The sequence below is a fragment of the Chelon labrosus genome, assembly GCF_963514085.1.
Source record: "Chelon labrosus genome assembly, chromosome: 10".
Lineage (NCBI taxonomy): Eukaryota > Metazoa > Chordata > Actinopteri > Mugiliformes > Mugilidae > Chelon > Chelon labrosus.
The window spans coordinates 5,259,852-5,280,187 of NC_140360.1; the positions used below are offsets into that span (position 1 = coordinate 5,259,852).

At 44.7% G+C, this 20,336-nt stretch overlaps 3 protein-coding genes across 3 annotated transcripts; 1 reads left to right on the forward strand and 2 right to left on the reverse strand.

Annotated features, from left to right (window-relative positions):
* tpk2 (thiamin pyrophosphokinase 2) lies at positions 1–5,293 on the reverse strand. The gene is made up of 8 exons (XM_084553213.1): positions 5,045–5,293; positions 4,719–4,960; positions 3,380–3,443; positions 3,176–3,306; positions 2,972–3,090; positions 2,696–2,828; positions 854–950; positions 1–769 (listed from the first exon to the last, which is right to left on the reverse strand). Exons 1-8 carry the CDS (start codon positions 5,112–5,114, stop codon positions 723–725), a joined length of 903 nt encoding a protein of 300 aa, XP_084409339.1. The 5' UTR covers positions 5,115–5,293; the 3' UTR covers positions 1–722.
* A 53-nt stretch (positions 5,294–5,346) lies between these two features.
* gmeb2 (glucocorticoid modulatory element binding protein 2) lies at positions 5,347–12,974 on the forward strand. The gene is made up of 10 exons (XM_084553212.1): positions 5,347–5,631; positions 6,385–6,514; positions 7,361–7,440; positions 7,560–7,684; positions 7,790–7,893; positions 10,304–10,461; positions 10,585–10,653; positions 10,742–10,879; positions 11,315–11,437; positions 11,886–12,974. The coding sequence occupies exons 2-10, from the start codon at positions 6,393–6,395 to the stop codon at positions 12,518–12,520; spliced, it is 1,554 nt and encodes a 517-aa protein (XP_084409338.1). The 5' UTR covers positions 5,347–5,631; positions 6,385–6,392; the 3' UTR covers positions 12,521–12,974.
* Positions 12,975–13,431: 457 nt separating this feature from the next.
* Positions 13,432–15,764, reverse strand: pdyn (prodynorphin). The gene is made up of 3 exons (XM_084552727.1): positions 15,687–15,764; positions 15,198–15,325; positions 13,432–14,802 (listed from the first exon to the last, which is right to left on the reverse strand). Exons 2-3 carry the CDS (start codon positions 15,309–15,311, stop codon positions 14,206–14,208), a joined length of 711 nt encoding a protein of 236 aa, XP_084408853.1. The 5' UTR covers positions 15,312–15,325; positions 15,687–15,764; the 3' UTR covers positions 13,432–14,205.
* Positions 15,765–20,336: the final 4,572 nt, after the last annotated feature.

Consider the following 20,336-nt stretch of genomic DNA (forward strand, 5'->3'; position numbering starts at 1 on the left):
ACAGTTTCACGTAAAACCATAAAATCAGTCTGTTAACAGCTGGCTATGTCCCATTTTCAGATGACTACTCAAGCACGTGCATCCTGCTTAATGTTTGAAGGTTATGCTCTTGTCAGATCACATGCTTTTAACTCTATTGTTCACAGGAAGGAGATATATTAGGTGCTGGATACATAAACATGACATCTACTGGTGGCCTTGTCATGGGAGTTCACTATTAAAATTCTGCAACATCACATCATCAAGTGTTTTCAGCTTAGTATATTCATATTCTCTGTCAGTGTCAGTGTCCATACCTTGTTTTTATAACTAGACACCTGTATATAGGACTACATTGCATTTTTATTTCATAATGCGCATAAATATTGCAATGTTTTTAATGTAAAATGTACATTTACATACAATAAAAATACATTTATAAGATGCCAAGGACTGGACAGTTTAGACCAGTGTTTCCTGAAGTTGTCGTCAGTACTCAGGAGTTGTTTCGCAGCCTACTTTGGGAACAACGGCAGGTAACGAGGAGCGACCACAGTGTGTTGTGTGTCTAGGAATAGTAGGGCAAGAAATACATTAAGTATTCTGCATTTGACAGTATGTCCCAAAGCCAGAGCTCGGCAATCCATCATCGTGTGACGCCTCAGCTCGTCCTCCGTTTCAGAACCACAGTGTAACACACAGCTTGTCGTGCCACGGCTTCTCACAGTGTCGTCAGCCTCGGTCTATACTGTCTGATGGAGTCCTGCCACGAATTCCTGATAGAATGGTTCTGAAATGAAAATATGTAAAACAAATGAGCACTATTCACCAACTTTTTATAACTGATTTCAACTGTGGAAACTCTGCTACAAACCTGTATCGGGGTCAATGAATGAATGTCTGATGAGGAAGTCTAAGACCACCATGGCACAGTTTGGTTTAAAGTCATCAGCTACCAGGAGTTGTTTCACCTGAAATAAGACAGAGCAAATCAAAAACACCTTAAAAGATTCACCGTCTAATCATGTAGTTTCTCTGGGTGGCATTAACTTGGCCTCCAGTACTACTTTGAGGAAGGTTTGGGTTATATTTGACCAGGATACGTCCTTTAATTCGATATCAGTATCAGGAACATCCCGTCTTAAAGTGATGCTGAAGAAAAAAAAATAAAGCCTCCAGCTGATTCAAAATGCTGCACCGAAAGCATTGATGGGTATTAGCAAGAGAGATCATATTACTCCAATTTTAGCTTCTCTTCATTGGCCTCCCTGTAAATTCCAGAATAGTATTTAAGGTCTTTCTTGCTAAATACCTGTCCTGTAAAGGCTAACGTCCTCATACTAGCACGTTACTACAATAGATTGCTTTTGCTCTCAAAGTTCAGGCTTACTTGTGGTTCCTACAGTTTCAAAAAGCAGAATGGGACACAGAGACACTTTTTTAAACCCGTTGAAAATTCGGCAAAACACATGCCCCGTGTTAGGCTCGAACTCACGACCTTCAGATTATGAGACTGACGCGCTGCCTAGTGACAGAGACGAAGGTAGAGCGATCAGGTACCACGCCCCTCTCTCCCGCTGCTATAGGTCTATGCTGCCGATACACTGACCACCTACAGCGCTGGTGTCAAACATACGGCCCGCGGGCCAAAAGCGGGCCGCCAGAGGGTCTAATCTGGCCCGCAGCTTGAATTTGCATTGGAAGTGCGAAAATTCAATGAAAATAACGAATATCCCTAATTTGTCCACTGTTTTAGTCAGAGAAGTGGACAGAAGACAACACAGAGAGACCCAGGACTAAACAGCAGACAGCAATTAAGAAATTTCTCCTTTTTTAAAATAAAAAAAAAAATTACTTGTTCTTCTTCTTCTTGTCTTGTCTTCTTGTTCTTTGCACTAAAACAAATGGAAAAAGTCTGGACTTGTTGTTACTTTTTCGGTTATTATGCTGTTATCTTACCGGTCCGGCCCACTTGAGATTAAATTATGTGGCCCCCCGAACTAAAATGAGTTTCTCTCTTGCTACTCAAGCATTTGCGTACTACAACTGTGTAGCATGTTATTAGTCGTGTGCCTCACTCTCCATCTCCCCCAACCTTTGTGAGTACAGTGTACACACCCAATATTTTGAATGCTAGCTCTTTCAATTCATTATTGATCTCCCATGTGACATGCATCATGCATTATTTGCCCTGAGTTTTAAGTGGTTGTCTATTTGGTTTTTCCTTTGTGATTATAATGGTCTGACCGGTCATGTTTCCCTTTTGTCTCACTTTGTTAGGTGAGTTAGTTGTTGTTTTGTTAGCCTTATTGTCCTTCTCCACGCATACTGTCCCTGACCTCCATGCAACAGTATTCAGAGCCTTCAGCATCTCAGGGCGAACCTCGTCCACCCCCTGTGGGTTATCATTCCTCAAGCACATGATAGTAGGGTTCGAAAGATCTTCCAAGTGCTCATTCCACTGCAGGACAACATCCCCAGTCAACCGTTCTACTGCCAGGCAAAACACCAGCCTGAGCTAACTCATGCTTGACAGAACCTCCTTGAGGAGAGACTAAAGTCCTTCTCCCCATGCTCCCCAAACTTCTCCCGCACCTGAGTTTTTGCTTCTGCAACTGCAATGGACAGCACTGGAGGCCAAGGTCCAGAAAATACCTATCACACATTTTTGGTGCTTTTTGGAATACTAGATGTAGAACATGTCTGCAATAATAACCTCGTGTATGGGCAGGATCTGGAAATCTTGCACCTCTCCATCTCCTATTACGGGCTTGAAGTCCAGAGGAAGTTCCAAATCAAAGACGAACTGGCATTCTGCAAACACGCCCTCTTCGTCCTCGTAGGTGTAGCTAGAAAATACAGTATGAAAGTATTAAAGTATAGCATTGCATGTCATTTTGGCATATTGTCAAAATAACATTATGACACCGAAACAAAATTAATCGCCATTTAATTCCTCTCCTTTTTAGATGAGTGCTAACATCAAGCCTACCTCACTGTTGCTACAGGACGGGCCTTCTCAGCAATGGCTGCCGGGATACATGCTTCCTCCTCACACTCTTTGATCAGAGTGTGTTTGATGCCGACACCAGCAGCCAGACCGCCGGCCGCCTGCCCAAAAAGATGTTGAACGTGACACGAGTTATTTCCTCTTAGCTGTATCTACAGCAGCAGGTCAGTCCCAGTCTCTACTCACCACGTTGTCCAGCAGCCCAGGGTACGTCTGCTTCGTGAGGGACCGTCGAGCCAGCCACATGCTGACCTCCCCGCTGTTACTGACAGTATAACCGTTGACGTGAACTCCGTAACGCTTCACCCCAAACAGACCTGCAGCGCAGCGACACAGTCAGATCATACGACACGACACAAGAAGAAGATAATTGTGTGCGTCAAAACCTACATGTAGCTGATCTTTCCATCCACATCGAAGGAGGGTCAGAGAATTTTGGCATCACGCTGTATTTCTGAAAGATGAGAATGTAATATGATCATTGAGTAAAACTGCTTTTCACCGATCAGCCACAACATTAAAACCAGTGACGGGAGAAGTAAATAACATTGACCATCTTGTGACAACGCAATGTTCTGCACTACACTACACTAATTCCATTTCACCCTGATTGTACACAACCTCAGGATGTCACCCAGGAAACATCAGGCTATTCTGACATGGAATTTCAGAATAAAAGCCCCTTGAAGGTATTTTCCATAGCATTTCAAATGTATTTTCGAGACAAACACCCTGTTTGTACACACTAATTCCATTTCACAGATTCAGGCCATTCCTTATGTGGAATTTCAGAATAAAAGCCCCTTAAATTATCTTATATTTTGGCTATATACATATATATATGTTCCCTTCTATTTCAAACTGAAATTAAAAGTTAAATTCCCTATTTCCACAGACTAAATCCACTTCACCCCAATAGTACACAACCTCAGGATGTCACCCAGGAAATATCAGGCCATTCTGGTGTGGAATTTCAGAATAAAAGCCCCATAAATAATCGTTTTGAATATACATTTCCCCTTCCATTTCAGACTGAAATTAAAATAGAATTCCCTGTTTCCACAGACTAATTCCACTTCACCACGATAGTACACAAACCTCAAGACGTCACCCAGGAAATGTCAGGCCATTCTGACGTGGACTTTCAGAATAAATGCCCCTTAAATTCCCTTATATATATTAGATATTTTCCCATACCATTTCAGATTAAATTATGAGAAGAACACCCTGTTTCCATATGCTAATTCGGATTTCGCATATTCAAGCCATTCTGGCAGGGGATTTCAGAATAAAAGCCTTTTAAATTATTTTATATTCTGGCTGTATAGTTTCCATTCCATTTAAAACTACTAATAAAATAAAATTCTCCATTTTCACTCTGATAGGACACAACCTCAGGATGTCACCCAGGAAATGTCAGGCCACTCTGGTGTGGAATTTCAGAATAAAAGCCCCATAAATTATCTATTTTGAATATACATATTCATATTACATATTTATACATATATATAGTCCACAGACTAAATCCACTTCACCCTAGTACACAATCTGGGGATGTCACCCAGGAGATATCAGGTAATTCTGGTGTGGAATTTCAGAATAAAAGCCTCTTTAACTGTCTTACACTTTCCCATTTCTCATAATACTAGATGATAGTAGTTCCATGCGAATAAGTCGATACCAGGTTATTGTCGGGGACTAAGGAATGCATTATGACAATGAGAGTCACCTCATCTCTCCATCCTTTCAGACACGTGAGGCTTTCTTCTTTTCTCAGATCATTCAGGACTTGGTCCACGGCCTCGGATCTCTTCTCGTAGGAGTCCAGACCCTCACACAGCGACACTGCGCCGCCATGTGGCGGCCTGAACACCGCTGGATACCGCGTCAACAGCGGAGCTACGTTTGGAGGGATCCAACCAACCTGAGCTCCGTCTATCTCAAACCTTAGGCAGTTAGCACGAGAGGAGCCTGAGGAAACAAGTTGGTTATTTTAAACACAGTCTTTACATCCGCCTCTAGCTTTAACTGTCACTCAGGGACTCGTTCGTTTACCTGGTAAATAAAAGTTATTCATTCGCCGGAGGAGTTGGAGGATTTTTTCCGACCAGGCACAGTTGGCCATTTTTTAAAATCGAACTTGTAAATAATACACTAGAATAAATGTGTAGAAGAAGAAGAGCAGCAGCAGCAGAACAAGCTCACTAGCGCCCTCCTCAGGGTGACAGAAGTATCAGACCAGCAGCACTAAACACGTTACCTGCCTTCTCATTATTCTCCAGTAGGTGGCGACATGTAAATATAATGTGCGCCAATATAACCGTAGAAGAAGAAGATAGCCGCCTCCTCAGAAAAGCTACAGTCTCTGGTACATTCAGGTAGACTTGTGAATATGAGTTTAGGGTTGATTTATCTCCACGTGCTCCCAAAACTTTAAGAAAAATGGCAGCAGGAATGTAAAGGAGGCTTCTGCCAGACTCATGGATGTCTCAGTCGCATGCTTTACCTTTTGGCTATAGCTTTCTGGAATAGGCTGCTAGCTAGCTAACATTCACTGGTCCTGGCGTTTTCATCTCAAGACTCAAGACAAGGATAATAGGCTGTGTTTACGAGACAGAGACTAGACTTCAAACGTGTAAAAGGTAAGATTTATTACATTTTATGTATTATTTTTTTTCACATTATACGACCGCCTCCTCCTCTCGTTTCCGTTACTAAATAAGGAGACAAATATTTGGCTCTAGAATCGACTTCTCTAAGATTAGGTATAAGTTGAGCAGTCGCGCAAGTAAGAAAATAATTAAAAATACAAGCTTGGTTTATATTTTAAATTTGTGGATTTCATAGCGTGAATCTGACTCTTACATTCTCGCGGATGTACTGAAATGTACATAGACATCCTTAGCTGTTATTAGCCTAGCATGGTAGTCAGTCCGACTAATCGAAAACAGAATAAATCGATCCCCGTTATCTGCACCGATCTGCCACAACATTATGGACAGGAGGAGTAAATAACATTGACCATCTTGTGACAGTTCAGTGTTCTGCTGGGAAACTTTTGGACCTGGCATTCATTTATTCATGTGGATGTTACTTAGACATGTAGCACCCACCTAGACCAGACCAGGCACCCCCACCCCATAGCAATGACACTCCTTGATGGCAGCAGCCATCCCCGGCAGGATGCAGCCTGACACAGACACACACACAAAAACACTTTTGGAACAACTCAAAAAAAAAACATAAAGAACATTCTCTGTCCATTCTCTGATGAGTCACAACTGTTTTGGAGGCAACAAGGGAGACCTACACAATGTTAGGAAGGTGGTCATAATGTTATGCCTGATCTGTACATAATACAAACTGATAATGGAGCTCCGCCTTTCCTTCCTCAGGGGTCAGCATGCAGGAGATGAGCGAGATTGTGATCGTCACCATACCAGAAGCGGTGGGAGAGGAGCCCCAGTCTGTGGTGGAGGAGGATAAAACTGTGCTAGTGACAACAGAGCTCACCCAGCAGCCAGGGTAACGCACACACTGCACACACACACATACAGACATAGACTCTGAGGCGATTGTTTTTGTATAGATATGCAGAACTGAGACGTCAAGGGCAAAATTACTCACTAACAGGAATATTTTAAGTCAAAATAAGCCAAAAAGTTCCAGGTAGACTGTTTGAGACTTGGGTGTTAAAGGTTTAAACATATTCTAAAATGTAATTTCACTCTTGATGCATAAGTAGATGGATGTGTGAGCAAGTTAAATCAAGTGATATTGTTTTTATTACGAAAAAAGTCTAGTTAGTTATTTATTTCTTTTATATATTTTTCTGAGGCCGTTCTGGGTGTGTGCCAGAATTTAGGTGTAATAACTGCATTGCACAATAACAATGCATGTAAAAGAGACAAAAACAATGACTCTGTGACTATGGAGACTCAACAAAAACTCTGCAGAAGGCTCCAAAACAAGCACAAAGAGATGAAAAAGATGACAAACCTCAACAAAGATGCTCAGAATGTTGAAAGAGACGCAACACGGCCACAAAACGATATAAAACACCAAAAGACAATGAATAAAGACTGCAAAAAGACTACAGAGAAACACAAATAAAGTTTTATTTAATTTATTCATTTGTTCTGCTGCCCTGTGTTCAGTTCCAGGGCAAGATGGCGCTCATAAACTGAATAAAATTGACTTTCCCTCACTCACATGCAATGTAAACGTTGTTTTCTTGCATTGCTTGCTCAAACATCTCACAGATTAATAATAGAAATAGGTTGTCTGCCCAAATGTCTTAACAAAATGCCAAATGACCAGAGGTTCAACACAGTCACCGTCTGTTAATTTAAAAACCATGTGGTTTTCCAGGGAGGATGTTCTCACAGAGGCGCCAGAGGAAGCTGAAGCTGAGGCCAGGAGAGCGGAGTCAAAGGAAGAGGCGGTAATAGGTAATGTGACGTGCAAGGACTTTAATGCACTTTTAAAATGAGTAAACCTTTTTGATTATTTTTTATTTATTTTTTTTAGCTTATGCAATAAATAAATCAGTGTTTCTCTGTTTCTGCAGTGAAGTTAAGCGAGGAGGTGGACGTGGAAGCCGATGTCTTCTACCCAATCACCTGTGGAGACGCTAGCGCCACGCTGGTGTGGAAGAAGTTCGTCTGCCCCGGGATCAACGTTAAATGTGTCCAGGTATGTGGTGCCTTTTTTTTTTTTTTACCCCCTATTATGTAGATAAATCTTAAAATGAAGTGGATTTGTTGTGATTTGCTTTTTTTCTTTCCTCTCTCTGATCAGTTCAATGAACAGTTCATCAGCCCCAAGGAGTTTGTGTGTTTAGCGGGGAAGTCCACGCTGAAGGACTGGAAGAGAGCCATCCGCCTCAACGGCACCATGCTCAGGTGTGGACTGGTTAATGAATATCAATATGTGTCAGCCATAACATTATGACCACCTTCCTAATATTGTGTAGGTCTCCCTTGTGCCTCCAAAACAGTTGTGACTCATCAGAGAATGGACATGGGCCTTCTGAGGGTGTCCTGTGATGTCTGGCAACAGAATCTTTTCAGTGGGGGGGGGTCTTTTAGGGGAGGGGCCTCTGTGGATCATCCCACAGATACTTGATCAGTTTGGGATCTAGTGAATTTGGAGGCCAGGTCAACACCTTGTGCTGTTCTTCATGTTTTTTTTCAGTTGTTCCTAAAGTGTTTTTGTGTGTGTGTCTGTGTCAGGCTGCATCTTGCTGTGGATGGCTGCTGCCATCAATTGATATGGGGTGGGGGTGCCTGGTCTGGTCTAGGTGGGTGCTACATGTCTAAGTAACATCCACATGAATGAATACCAGGTCCAAAAGTTTCCCAGCAGAACATTGGACTGTCACAAGATGGTTTAAATGTTATTTTCTTCTCCTGTCAGTGGTCATAATGTTGTGGCTGATCGGTGTACTTCTAATACTTGTTTTAACCGCATCTTTTCATTTAGATGTTTTATAGGACAACATTGTCCCTGCCACATTGCTACCTTTTATTTATATAACAAAGGGTTATGCATCCAAGTGCTGATAACGGTCAAATTAAATTAATTTTGCTTTAGATAAAACCGTTTTCCAGAGATGAGTCACTGAATCCGTTATTGTTCCGATCTTAAGTGTTAAATTGATTCATCACCGCCACTAATACAACAACAACAACAAAAAAGTGAAGTAGTTTGACACGTTTCAAGTTTGCCAACATACGGCTGTGTGTGCGGCCAACGGCAAAATACTCACACATGCTTAATAACTCAGAGCTGGAGAAAAAAACATGTCAAGGCCGTTCAGTTGTAGCATCCTTTTATCATTTTTAATCATTTTTGAGAAAATTCATCCGCCCATTGAACACTAGGTGAAAAGACCGTGATGGCAAATAACTCGGCAGATGATTTGTTTTTCTAACCTCTCTTGGGTTCCAGCCCCGTTGTGTCTTGTAGTCTAAAACACGACAGCCATGATCGGCATGCAGCTGCATGTGTTCAAGCCCGAGGGGGAAAAAAATGAGGCCCACCGGACGGCAGCGCTCGCTCCAGTTGTGTCGACTCTCTCACTGCAAAATTTCTCTAAGTTGTCAGGGCAACGACGCTCAATGAAACATGACAAAAGCTCCATGCGACAGATTCTCCTGAAAATGAACACGGTGTCGTCAAGAATCAAGGATATATGCATCACTACTACCTAAAGCTAAATAAGGGCACATTATGCAGGGAGTCTGTAAACGGCCCTCAGATTCATAATCAATTCATTTTTAATAGATTTTAAGAAAGGAGAAAATCAAATGATGACATATGATGTCGTGAAACGTTAAAACAATCCAGTTTCACGCCTTAAACATTTTCAAAAACACAGTTTCAGCTTTGTGGAATGGAACAAACATCAAGACTTTAGGTTTTTCAGGTTGCTTTAGCGTCTCTGAGAATATGCCATGCTTTGTTTTTATGTGGATTTAGACCAAGGGGTGTCAAATGTACGGTTTGCGGGCCAAAATCGTCCCGCCAAAGGTTCCAATCTGGCCTGCGTGATGAATTTGCAAATTCAATTTCCATAGAAGACATTAACTACAATTTGATGTCCGGTCCCTCGGGAAGCACTTTATTAAAATCAGACAGGATTCTGTTCTGGAAATCCCTTCATGGGCTAAAGAACAATTAAGGCTGTTACAGAAATTTGTTCTTGCAGCCCTCGTTTGGGAGTTCTTGCAGCTTGTTCTCGACACATCAACCGGGCAGAACTTTTTTCTCGTGTGGTGTCTGGTTACTGTTCTGTAATTGGTCAGAATTTAAAAAGAGGGCGTGGTTAATGCGTAAAGTGGAAATGCTAGCGGCTTGCGGAAATGCTCTGTGAGCTCCCAGATGCTAATATTATTAGCAGTGTGACCGCTAATCTCTCCTGGGTAGAGATACTGTGTGTGGGCGCATGCTGAATGAACGCCGTGATCCTACGGACACGGTCGTCAAAGCGACTGGCCGACATCGGAAAATAATAAATAAAGTGCCTCTCGTCGTCCGTTTCCTGCATCTCCCACAATGCTTAGCGGGCAGTGTCAGGGCCCTATGACGACTTCCCCGGAGTTCGGCACTTGATCTTCTCGTAAAGTATAAATTACAAGACAACAAGAACAAACTTTGTTCTTGTTCTTGCAGCCCTAGGGGCAAGAACAAATTTCTCACTTCTCGCAGAGTATGTAGCAAGCTTTATGAAAACAACCCTCAGTGAATACGGTCTCTCCAGAACGATCTGGGGCCCCTGATGTTCTAAAAGCGTTTCTTCTCATTTCACAGGAAGATCATGGACTCAGGTGAACTGGACTTCTACCAGCACACCAAGGTCTGCTCCAACACCTGCCGCAGCACAAAGATAGACCTGGTGGGAGCCAAAGTGTCCATCGGCGGCGATCAGTCCTCCAGCCTTGTTCCTGCCACCCCCCCATTAACTGACTGTAAGTCCTGCGGCCTTCGGCCATCTTATGAGTTCTGGGTTCATTCAGATCTCGGCCACGTGCTCAAATCTAATCTATGTTTAGCATGAAAGAGTCTAATGTGACCCATTAACTGTGTTCTAGTGAACGGAGCGGCGGGCTTGTTTCCAGAGGCGATGGAGGAAACTTCAGAGTGGGTCACGGCAATCGGAGGTGATCAGTGATCTGCTTGCACACATTCGGCGTAATGCAGAGTGTCGCACTTTTAATAACGTGTGTGTGTGTTTGTTTGTGCGTCCAGAGGATTCAGTGGCGTTCTGGCGAACGGTGAAGGAGGCGGGGCTTCTGGAGGAGGTGCTGGAAGACTTTCAGAAGGAGATGCAGGACGTTCTGAAGGGGCTGCAGGAAAGAGTGTGTGACCCACCTCTAAAGGTCAACGGTGAGATCACAGAAAGATAAATACACACCGATCAGCCACAACATTATGACCACTGACAGGAGAAGTAAACGGCTTCGACCATCTTGTGACAATTCAGTGTTCTGCTGTTAAACCTATGGACCTGGCATTCATTGGTGTGGATGTTACTTAGACATGTAGCACCCACCCAGACCAGACCAGGCACCCCCCACCCCATAGCAATGACACTCCTTGATGTTCAGCAGCCATGAAGAAGACATGGAGAAAACATGAAGAACAGCACAAGGTGTTGACCTGGCCTCCAAATTCTCTAGATCCCAAACTGATCAAGTATCTGTAGGATGATCCACAGAGCCCCCCCCCCCCAACATCCTGTTCCCAGACACCACAGGACACCCTCAGAAGGCCCATGTCCATTCTCTGATGAGTCCCAACTGTTTTTCTTTTTCTTTTCAGATGCTGTTTTACTCAACAACATAGTGCAGAACTTTGGTATGTTGGACCTGGTCAAGAAGGTTCTGGCCAGTCATAAGAGCCAGATGGACCGTTACAGAGAGCAGTACACTCGCAGTCTTGCCGGTCAGTACAAGAACTCATCAGAAGTTAGGATGCACCGATACCTTTTTTTTTGAAAAAGTGAAATTGATTTAGTGTTCAAATTAAAAGCGTGAAATCTTCTTTGTGTCTTTAAAAGATGAAATGGGCTGGATTTTTGATATGTTCCTCAGATGGTAAAAACAGATTTGGACTAACGTAGATACATGGGACTCAGAACTTAGTTTGGCATCAAACCAGACTTTGGGGTTTTTCACAGCAGGAGCAGATGTTGCAGCAGAGGGAACCAACCGTGGGTAGAACTTGCTTTGGGAACTGCTGAGGTCCAGTTACGATGATTTTGGTTTTGTCTCAGGTTTTAACTGCAGGACGTTGACGTAGAGGACGCTCTACCTCCTGACAGCCTCCTCTTTATTTATTGTATATGAAGGGGTTAACTACTAATGTGTTGGTGCTTTGTCTCCTCCTGCAGCTCTGGAGCAACAGTGTGACGAGCACAGGAAACGAGCCAAGGAGCTGAAGAGCAAATCCCAGCACCTCAATAGTGTCCTCATGACCCTCGCCCCGGCCCCTTCGCCGCCGGTGCCTAAGCGTCCCCGTCTGACCCGAGCCGTCTCCGGCCCGGCCACGATCCACGCCGCTCCCACTGAGATCACCCTCTCCGCCAGCCAGCTCGCCAGCCTCCCGCTGGGCAAGGTGGTGACCGTGGCAGGGGCCCAGTCCGGCACCAACCTGGGCGGGTACACCCTCCTGACCTCCCAGCTCTCCGGGTCGGAGGTGGTGACCGACGCGTCCAACCTGACGATGCTGTCCACGGCGGCGGGTCAGGAGGGCGCGGCCGGAGCCATCTGCTCCGGAGGCTCCACGGCCTTCGTCAAGGTGGTGGGCCCTCAGTTCCAGCTGGTGACGCTGCCGGCCTCGCTGCAGAACCTGACCGCCGCGCAGAGCGCCGCCATCCAGCAGCAGATTGGCAGCATCAGCGTCGTGGACGCCGTGGCGACCGCCGCCGACGATTCGCAAGGGGAAGGCCAGGCCGACGGCGACGACGAGAGTCAGCCAGAGCAGGTTAAAGAGGAGGAGAAGGACGGGCAGGCTGAGCAGCTGTGAGACACAGGACAGCTTTGTCTTCACTGATGGTATCACTGAGGACCGGACTGAATGTGTCTGATGAGGGACTGTGCACACACACGCGAGCCTTTTCGTATAGACGCTGTCAACATATCCAAATGTCTTAATTTGAGTTTTATCAGGTGTCGTGAGTGATCGTACTGTAAATATGAGTTTGTAACTAATATATTTCATAGAGCAATTGACCCGTGGGTTTATTCCGTGCAGCGGCGAGCAGAGAAGTTTTGTTTAGTCGAAGCAAACTGTAAATATTAATGTCGTGCGTGTGTGTTGGACTGATGGACATAAACTCCAACTTGGGTTTTTTAAAGCTGGCTTTGTTTCTTAACTCAGGGTGGCTCTGGAGCTCATGGTAGTGTGATAGTTGCCTCTTAGATGAACTGATACGTTGCTTAAGATTATGCAAAATAATAAATAAAAAGCACAGATCATGCATAACATTATGACCACCTTCCTAATATTGTGTAGGTCTCCCTTGTGGTGACTCATCAGAGAATGGACATGGGCCTTCGGAGGGTGTCCTGTGGTGTCTGGCAACAGGATGTTGTTAGCGGGGGGGCCTTTGAGGGGAGGGGCCTCTGTGGATCATCCCACAGACACTTGATCAGTTTGGGATCTAGTGAATTTGGAGGCCAGGTCAACACCTTGTGCTGTTCTTCATGTTTTCTTCATGTGTTCTTCATGGCTGCTGAACATCAAGGAGTGTCATTGCTATGGGGTGGGGGTGCCTGGTCTGGTCTAGGTGGGTGCTACATGTCTAAGTAACATCCACACCAATGAATGCCAGGTCCAGAAGTTTCCCAGCAGAACATTGAACTGTCACAAGATGGTCAATGTTATTCACTTCACCTGGCAGTGGTTTTAATGTTGCGGCTGATCGGTGAATGAAGGCAAAAGACACACAGGGTCAACAATTAGCAGTCAACCAAATGAAAACAACTCTAAAAGAAGCATGTTTTTAACTTGTCATATGTTGCTGCCCACTAGGTGGCACAAGGACATCACTCTGGACGTTTCTCTGCGGACTCGGAGTCTCCTCTTGTCTAAATCCGCTTTAAAAACGTTCATTTTAGAGTCTCCCAACGATCATGTCATTATAATTCCGTCGTTATAAAGATTGCACTGCAGGTTCGCCTATAGAAGCTCATATCAGACACATGCGTCTACATGTTATAAATTAAAACCGTGTATTTCATTATTTTTCCTGCAAAAAAAAAAGAAGAAAAGAGAGACTCCTCCTTTATAGCTGCAAATCAAAATACGATTCAAATGTATAGAAGTTAATTTAACATCTGATCAGTGCGTGTGATGTAGTCTAAGCTGGATTTAAGACTATTATAGACTATAATGGGAGTATTTTGGCTAAACATGCCGCATCCCGTGGTTTCCTTTTGCACTTTTAAGACATCATTAAATTCCATTCGGTCGCGGTTTTATTAAACAAGCATCATTTATTTATTGAATGACAGACGATGGTGCAAATAACAGAGAGATTAGAGTTGTTACACAGAAGGCAACGGAGGAGGCTAGACAGGCAGGCAGGCAGGCATATGATACTCTTAGATAAATGGCATTTCCTAGACCTGCGCAAGTTCCTTCTAGGCTTTTTTATTTATTTATGTATTTATTTATTCATTTATTTACTTTTTCTCAGCAGGGTTTATTTAAAGGCTCAAGTCATCGTAGTAGTAATACGGCTCCTCCATTGAGCGCACTGAGATTTTGAAGTGCCGGCGCAGAAAGCCTCCGTACCGCTTGTCCCACTTCAAGTTGTTCAACTTCGGTCGGACCCTCCTCATGAAGCCCCCGTAGCGCTTCTGCAGCTCCTCCGGCTCCTGGCGCTCCTCTTCTTTCTCCTCCTCCTCCTCCTCCTCTTCCTCTGAGCTACTCCTCTTTGACTTGGGGCCGAATTTGCGTAAAAAGCCGCCGTAACGCTTAACGTAGCCGCGGAGGACCTGGCCCTCCAGCGCGTCCTCCGCGCGCCCCGCCGGGCCGCTCGCGTCTTTCTTCTCGAGGCTCTTTAACAAGTCCTCGTACTTCTTGGGCAGCGCCCCGGCCTTCAGGATGTAGTTGTCGCGCCGCGGGGAGGTGAAGATCTTGTTCTTGTTCTTGTCGATGCGTTTGATGAAGCCCCCGTAGCGCTTGACGAGGTTCGCCTCCTGGCTCTCCTCCTCCGCCGCAGCCTCGTCCTGGCTCAGGTCCGCCAGCCGCGCAGCCTGACCGCAGCTCTCCAGCTGGCCCACACACTCCGCGATGCACGACTGCAGGACACGGGGACAAAGGAGTGAGAACAGTTTACGCATATATAAACGCACTCCAGATATATCAAGTTCAGTTTTCTCAATATTGACCCGCTTTTCTCAAAAATGTAAAAGTTTACACGCATTATTTTTTTAAAATAGGACTTAAATAATTAAATTCAAGTAAGTTCTTCTGGAGAGGCCTTCTTAATGCTTTTGCAGGTTTCCAAAATTGAACATTACGCTCAAGAAGTACCCCCCCAAAAATAAAAGAAGTCATCTCATGTCGAGTTTTGGCTTCTGTTGGTCTTTCTGTGGAGAAATAACGCGTAAAAAAAGGCCAGTGAATAGCTACCAGGAGCTGTTCTCTCTCTCCCTCTCTCATTGTCTTGATAGTTCTGTGTAGTGGCTCTTACCAGGCTGCTGTCAGGGCTGGGGACTTCCTGCGCGCATTTCAGACACTGCGAAGAGCAATCTGTGTGGATGGAGGGCGGCAAGCTCAGCATCAGCACCAAAACATACCACTCCATTCTTCACCAGATCCCTGACACACACAAACACAAACACACCCAAACAGAAAAAAGAAAGAAAGAAAAGAAAATCAACTTGAGCACGCTTCAGCAGGGATGAGATTAATCAGGCTCATTTAAAAGCTTTGCAAACACTAGAAATTCACATTTACGCACATTTAATTTACAATAAAACCCTAATTACTGGTTAAAAATATTCTGAATTTAGTCTGTTATAATCTTGGCTGATTGAAAATGCAATTGTACTGGGCATGGAGACATATGCGCACTGCGTAATGATGCTGGCCCCAAGTCGCACCAACATGAAATGTGGTCTGCGTAAAAAAAGAAAGAAATCAGACAAAAAACTATTAAGTATAAAGTAGAGTAAGGTACCTCGCTAGTTGGACAGGTACTTCCAGTCGTGTTAAGACTCGCAGGGTCGAATCTATCATCCGCTGTCCGCCTCCCAGCACTTGTTCCTCCAGTACTTGTTGCTGCTTGTCGCCTTTTCTTTTTATCAGCGGCTGTGTCATCAGTGCAGCTTCTATTAAAGGGACCAATGGGAGGGAAATATACTGCGTAAAGAGTCCCGCCGCCCCCAGCGTCAGGAGTTTTGAACAACGCCCACACGGAGGAGCGATCATCATCATCATCATCATCATCATCGCTCCATCTCGGGGTGCTGGTATCAAACCCCGGGCTGTGAAGCGCTCTGACATCATTGGAGCTTTAACCGAGCTTTACATGTTACCAGTCGGAGCTGAAGAGGCGTGAAGAAGCTAAATCTGCTCAGGTGGACTAAATGCAACGCAGAGGCACCTGAAGGCTGTTTTAATTTCCATTTTAAGATTGACTGCTCCACTACGTGTGGCCCACGACAGGGGGGGAGCGTCAAGTGGAGGCTGTAGGCCCACGTTACTTGGTAGCAAAGCAGCAACCAGGGCAGCTCCTCGGAGCTGGCTCCAAGTGCGAATCACCGCCTTTAAACCCCAAATCTTACGTTAAATGCCCAATTTTACAACAGAACAGAAGAAACAAACCAACCCCCCGCCCCAAACAATCCATAATCCATAGTTAATTTCCTCTTTCTTGACAAATGCACGAGGTTGAAAGTTGCTGGGAAGCTTTTGGACCTGGCATTCATTGGTGTGGATGTTACTTAGACATGTAGCACCCACCTAGACCAGACCAGGCACCCCCACCCCATAGCAATGACACTCCTTGATGTTCAGCAGCCATGAAGAAGACATGAAGAAAACATGAAGAACAGCACAAGGTGTTGACCTGGCCTCCAAATTCACTAGATCCCAAACTGATCAAGTATCCGTGGGATGATCCACAGAGGCCCCTCCCCTCAAAGCCCCCCCACTAACAACATCCTGTTTCCAGACACCACAGGACACCCTCAGAAGGTCCATGTCCACCCATGTGCACCAGCACCAGCACCAGGAGAGTCAAACCAACCTAGTTTGGGTCTCCGTGCACCAGTCCGACTAGATTATCCTTAAGAGGTGTCTGGTAGGAGGAGGAGCGGTTACAGAAGATGAATGAATGAATGAATGAATGTTTCAAGCACCAAGTGTTGAGGGCGTTTTAGAACCTCATCTCAACACCTTTGTCTCAGTTTCCCCTTTCAACGTGAACCAAAACAAAGCGAACAATGCGACATTGTGACCTTGTGTACTGAATTAGTCCCTGAATGGGAATGAAATACTAGAGTGTTTCAAGGTTACTTTGAGGTTTACTGAGGGGCCGAGGTCACAGCGTGGGCCACCGTGGATACTCTTGGTAAACCTTGGGCACGCAGCAACATCAGCCGTGCTTTTACTCTGGTATGACACGAAGCCTTTTCCCGATACTGATCCCGCATTCAGAGATTCAGCTGCTGCATTTGTTGGTTTTCTGCTTTACATTTACATATCGTCACCGTGCTGCCACGCCGTACTCATGGAGGGACTGAACAATAGGTGACAAATAGAATCAGCCTCTCTGTCCAACACTTTGATTCAGAGTAAATTATCTCCTCATCCACTTCCGCCGGGCTCCTGTACAATGACGATATTTACATTACCGGTTCCCGGAGATCAGCTGATGAATGGTTTCAATCATACCCTGTTCTTTTCCTCCTGTGCCAGATTCCACTTTTATCACACATCAGTGACACGTCAGGATAAAAATGAAGACGGGCGTGAAGTGTAATGAACGGAGGATTCCCAGAGGAGGACGTCTGTCCATTTTCCTTTTCCCTCAGTGAATCTCAGAAGCTGTCAATTAGTTTTGAAGCTTGTGAGCTTAATTAACAGCCCTGCCTGAAACTAGCGCTGCACGCCGATCAGCCACAGCGTTATGACCACCGACAGGAGAGGTAAATAACATTGACCATCTTGAGACAGTGTTACTTAGACATGTAGCACCCACCTAGACCAGACCAGGCACCCCCACCCCATAGCAATGACACTCCTTGATGGCAGCAGCCATCCCCAGCAGGATGCAGCCTGAAATCAATTAATAAATCAATCTATGTATCCACGAGCAACTAAGAACATTTCTCTGCATTCACGCTTGAGTTCCGGTCTGTTCTCTCTTTCAAGGCTTGGTGCTCAAGGACGACAGGGAGGAATTTCTGTTTTGATGATGCTGACGTTTATGCCCCTTTTTGTGTGTTATGTGACTAATCATTTCCTGGCTAATGCACAGACCATGGAAGCGGTTTGGGGATTCATGTCTTTTCGTGACAGGGTAAGTTTGTGTAAAAATGTGGTCGAGTGTGCACAAAAGTTCCCTTTTCACAACAGTCAGCGAGCCCTCCTCCGCACAGGCAGAAACACTCGAATGCGGCATTTTGCGCAGCACAAGATACACCGATCAGGCATTACATTACGACCTCCTTGCGGCTCCAGAACAGTTGTGACTCATCGGAGAATGGACATGGGCCTTCTGAGGGTGTCCTGTGGTGTCTGGACACAGAGTGTTGTTAGTGGGGGGTCTTTGAGGGGAGGGTCCTCTGAGGATCATCCCACAGAGACTTGATCAGTTTGGGATCAAGTGAATTTGGAGGCCAGGTCAACACCTTGTGCTGTTCTTCTGTTCTTCTGTTTTCTTCATGTGTTCTTCATGGCTGCTGACATCAAGGAGTGTCACTGCTAAGGGGTGGGGGTGCCTGGTCTGGTCTAGGTGGGTGCTACATGTCTAAGTAACATCCACACCAATGAATGCCAGGTCCAAAAGTTTCCCAGCAGAACACTGAATTGTCACAAGATGCTCAATGCTGTTTACTTCTCCTGGCAGTGGTTTTAATGTTGTTGCTGATCGGTGGTTCAGTTTTGTCCTTCATAGTGTTTTCAGCACTACAGCAAGCTCACATTCTTGTATAACACCTCTCACTACGCAAGAAAGCACGAAAAGCCTGAAGCATAGTGTTTGTTCAAACTGCTGCGGTGCCCGTTGTATCTCCGCTCTGAGCACCTGGGCTGTTCCCAACCTGCTCTCTTCGTTCCTCCGGCCTCTGTAATTAATCAGTCAATCAATCACTTTAATTGCCCCCACTTGGGAGTAGATAATGAAGCGTTGGAGTGCATACATTTACTCGGGGCACATAAATACAACACTAACGGCAATAAATACCAAGTAAGCGCATTCAGCTAAAACATTAAAAAAACAAAAAGTACATAAAATATCGGAAGCGATCATAATTGTTTCATGTGAAATATACACATGTTAAATTTTTATTGTATTTAATTTGTATTTATTTAATGTTTTCTTTTTTTATTAGTGCACTGTAATTAAAATGTCTGCTGCTGCAACACTGCACATTTCCTCCTCCTTCTCTCCTAAACGTTAAGAACACCAAGGACTTTAGGAGGACAAGGACTGCAGCCAGACCCCTAAAGATCTAGGGGGAGGAAGTGGAGACTGTTCAGACCATAGACTGTATACATATGGACGGAACTGCTCCTCAAAAGAGAAGCCAAAGCAAGTAGAGCTCCCCCTGGTGTCTGGCTGCAGTATATGTCATAAGCTCCACCCCCTCCATGTTAGTGGGCGGGACTTGGGGCCAAATTAAAACACTAAAATACACGTAAAATATTTATGTTTGAAGGATGTTTCCTGTCATTTTAGGTAGTTAATATAATGTTGATGTATGTTCAAGTGTCAATTTTCCAAATAAGTTTTGTTTTAGCTAGTTATTTGACACTAAAGAAACAGGATGTGACATAATGGTGACCACCAGTTGCCAAGCCAACCACTCCATAAAGCAGTCCTGTGCGAGATTCCCGTATCCCCGGGAAAATATCATCAGTTTGGCCAATAGGAGGAAGTGGCGACATGTTGAACATATTTATATACAGTCTATGCCTCAGACCTACAAGTACTTAGGAGTGAGGGACCACGTCAATGCTTTGTACAGGAAGGGGATGAGCAGACTCTATTTTCTGTGGAAGCTCAGATCTTTCAGTGTGTGCAGCAAGATGCTGGAGATCTTCTACCAGTCTGTGGTGGCGAGGGCCATCTACTGTGCTGTGGTCTGCCGGGGGAGCAGCGTCAGGGCCAGAGACGCCAGTAAGATGAACAAACCGTAAGGCTGGAGACATCATTGGACAGAACATGGAGGCGTTTGAGTCAATGAAGAACAAACTGCTGTCCACCAGGAACGCTCCATCCAACCATCTCCACAGCTCACTGCAGAGACAGAGGAGCTCATTCTCAAACGTACTCATTCAGCCTCGCTGAAATCCTCTCTGCCGTTTGTACAACAGTTCACATCTGTGGATGAACACTTCTGCTCTTCTGTTAGTTCACTCACTTACTACTTCACACATCATATTACCATTTTGCACAACTTTCACAACACACTGTCTCTATTTTATTATTTTATGTATTCACATACTTATTACGTTCATACTTAATTCTGACTCTATATAGCATGTATTTTTCACTTGTTTATATTTAGTTTTTTACTGCAAGCATCTAAGACTGATTTGTTTTACTAATTTTTTTGATTTGTGTGTATGTTTTTGTATTCTATTGTATTCTGTGGTAACA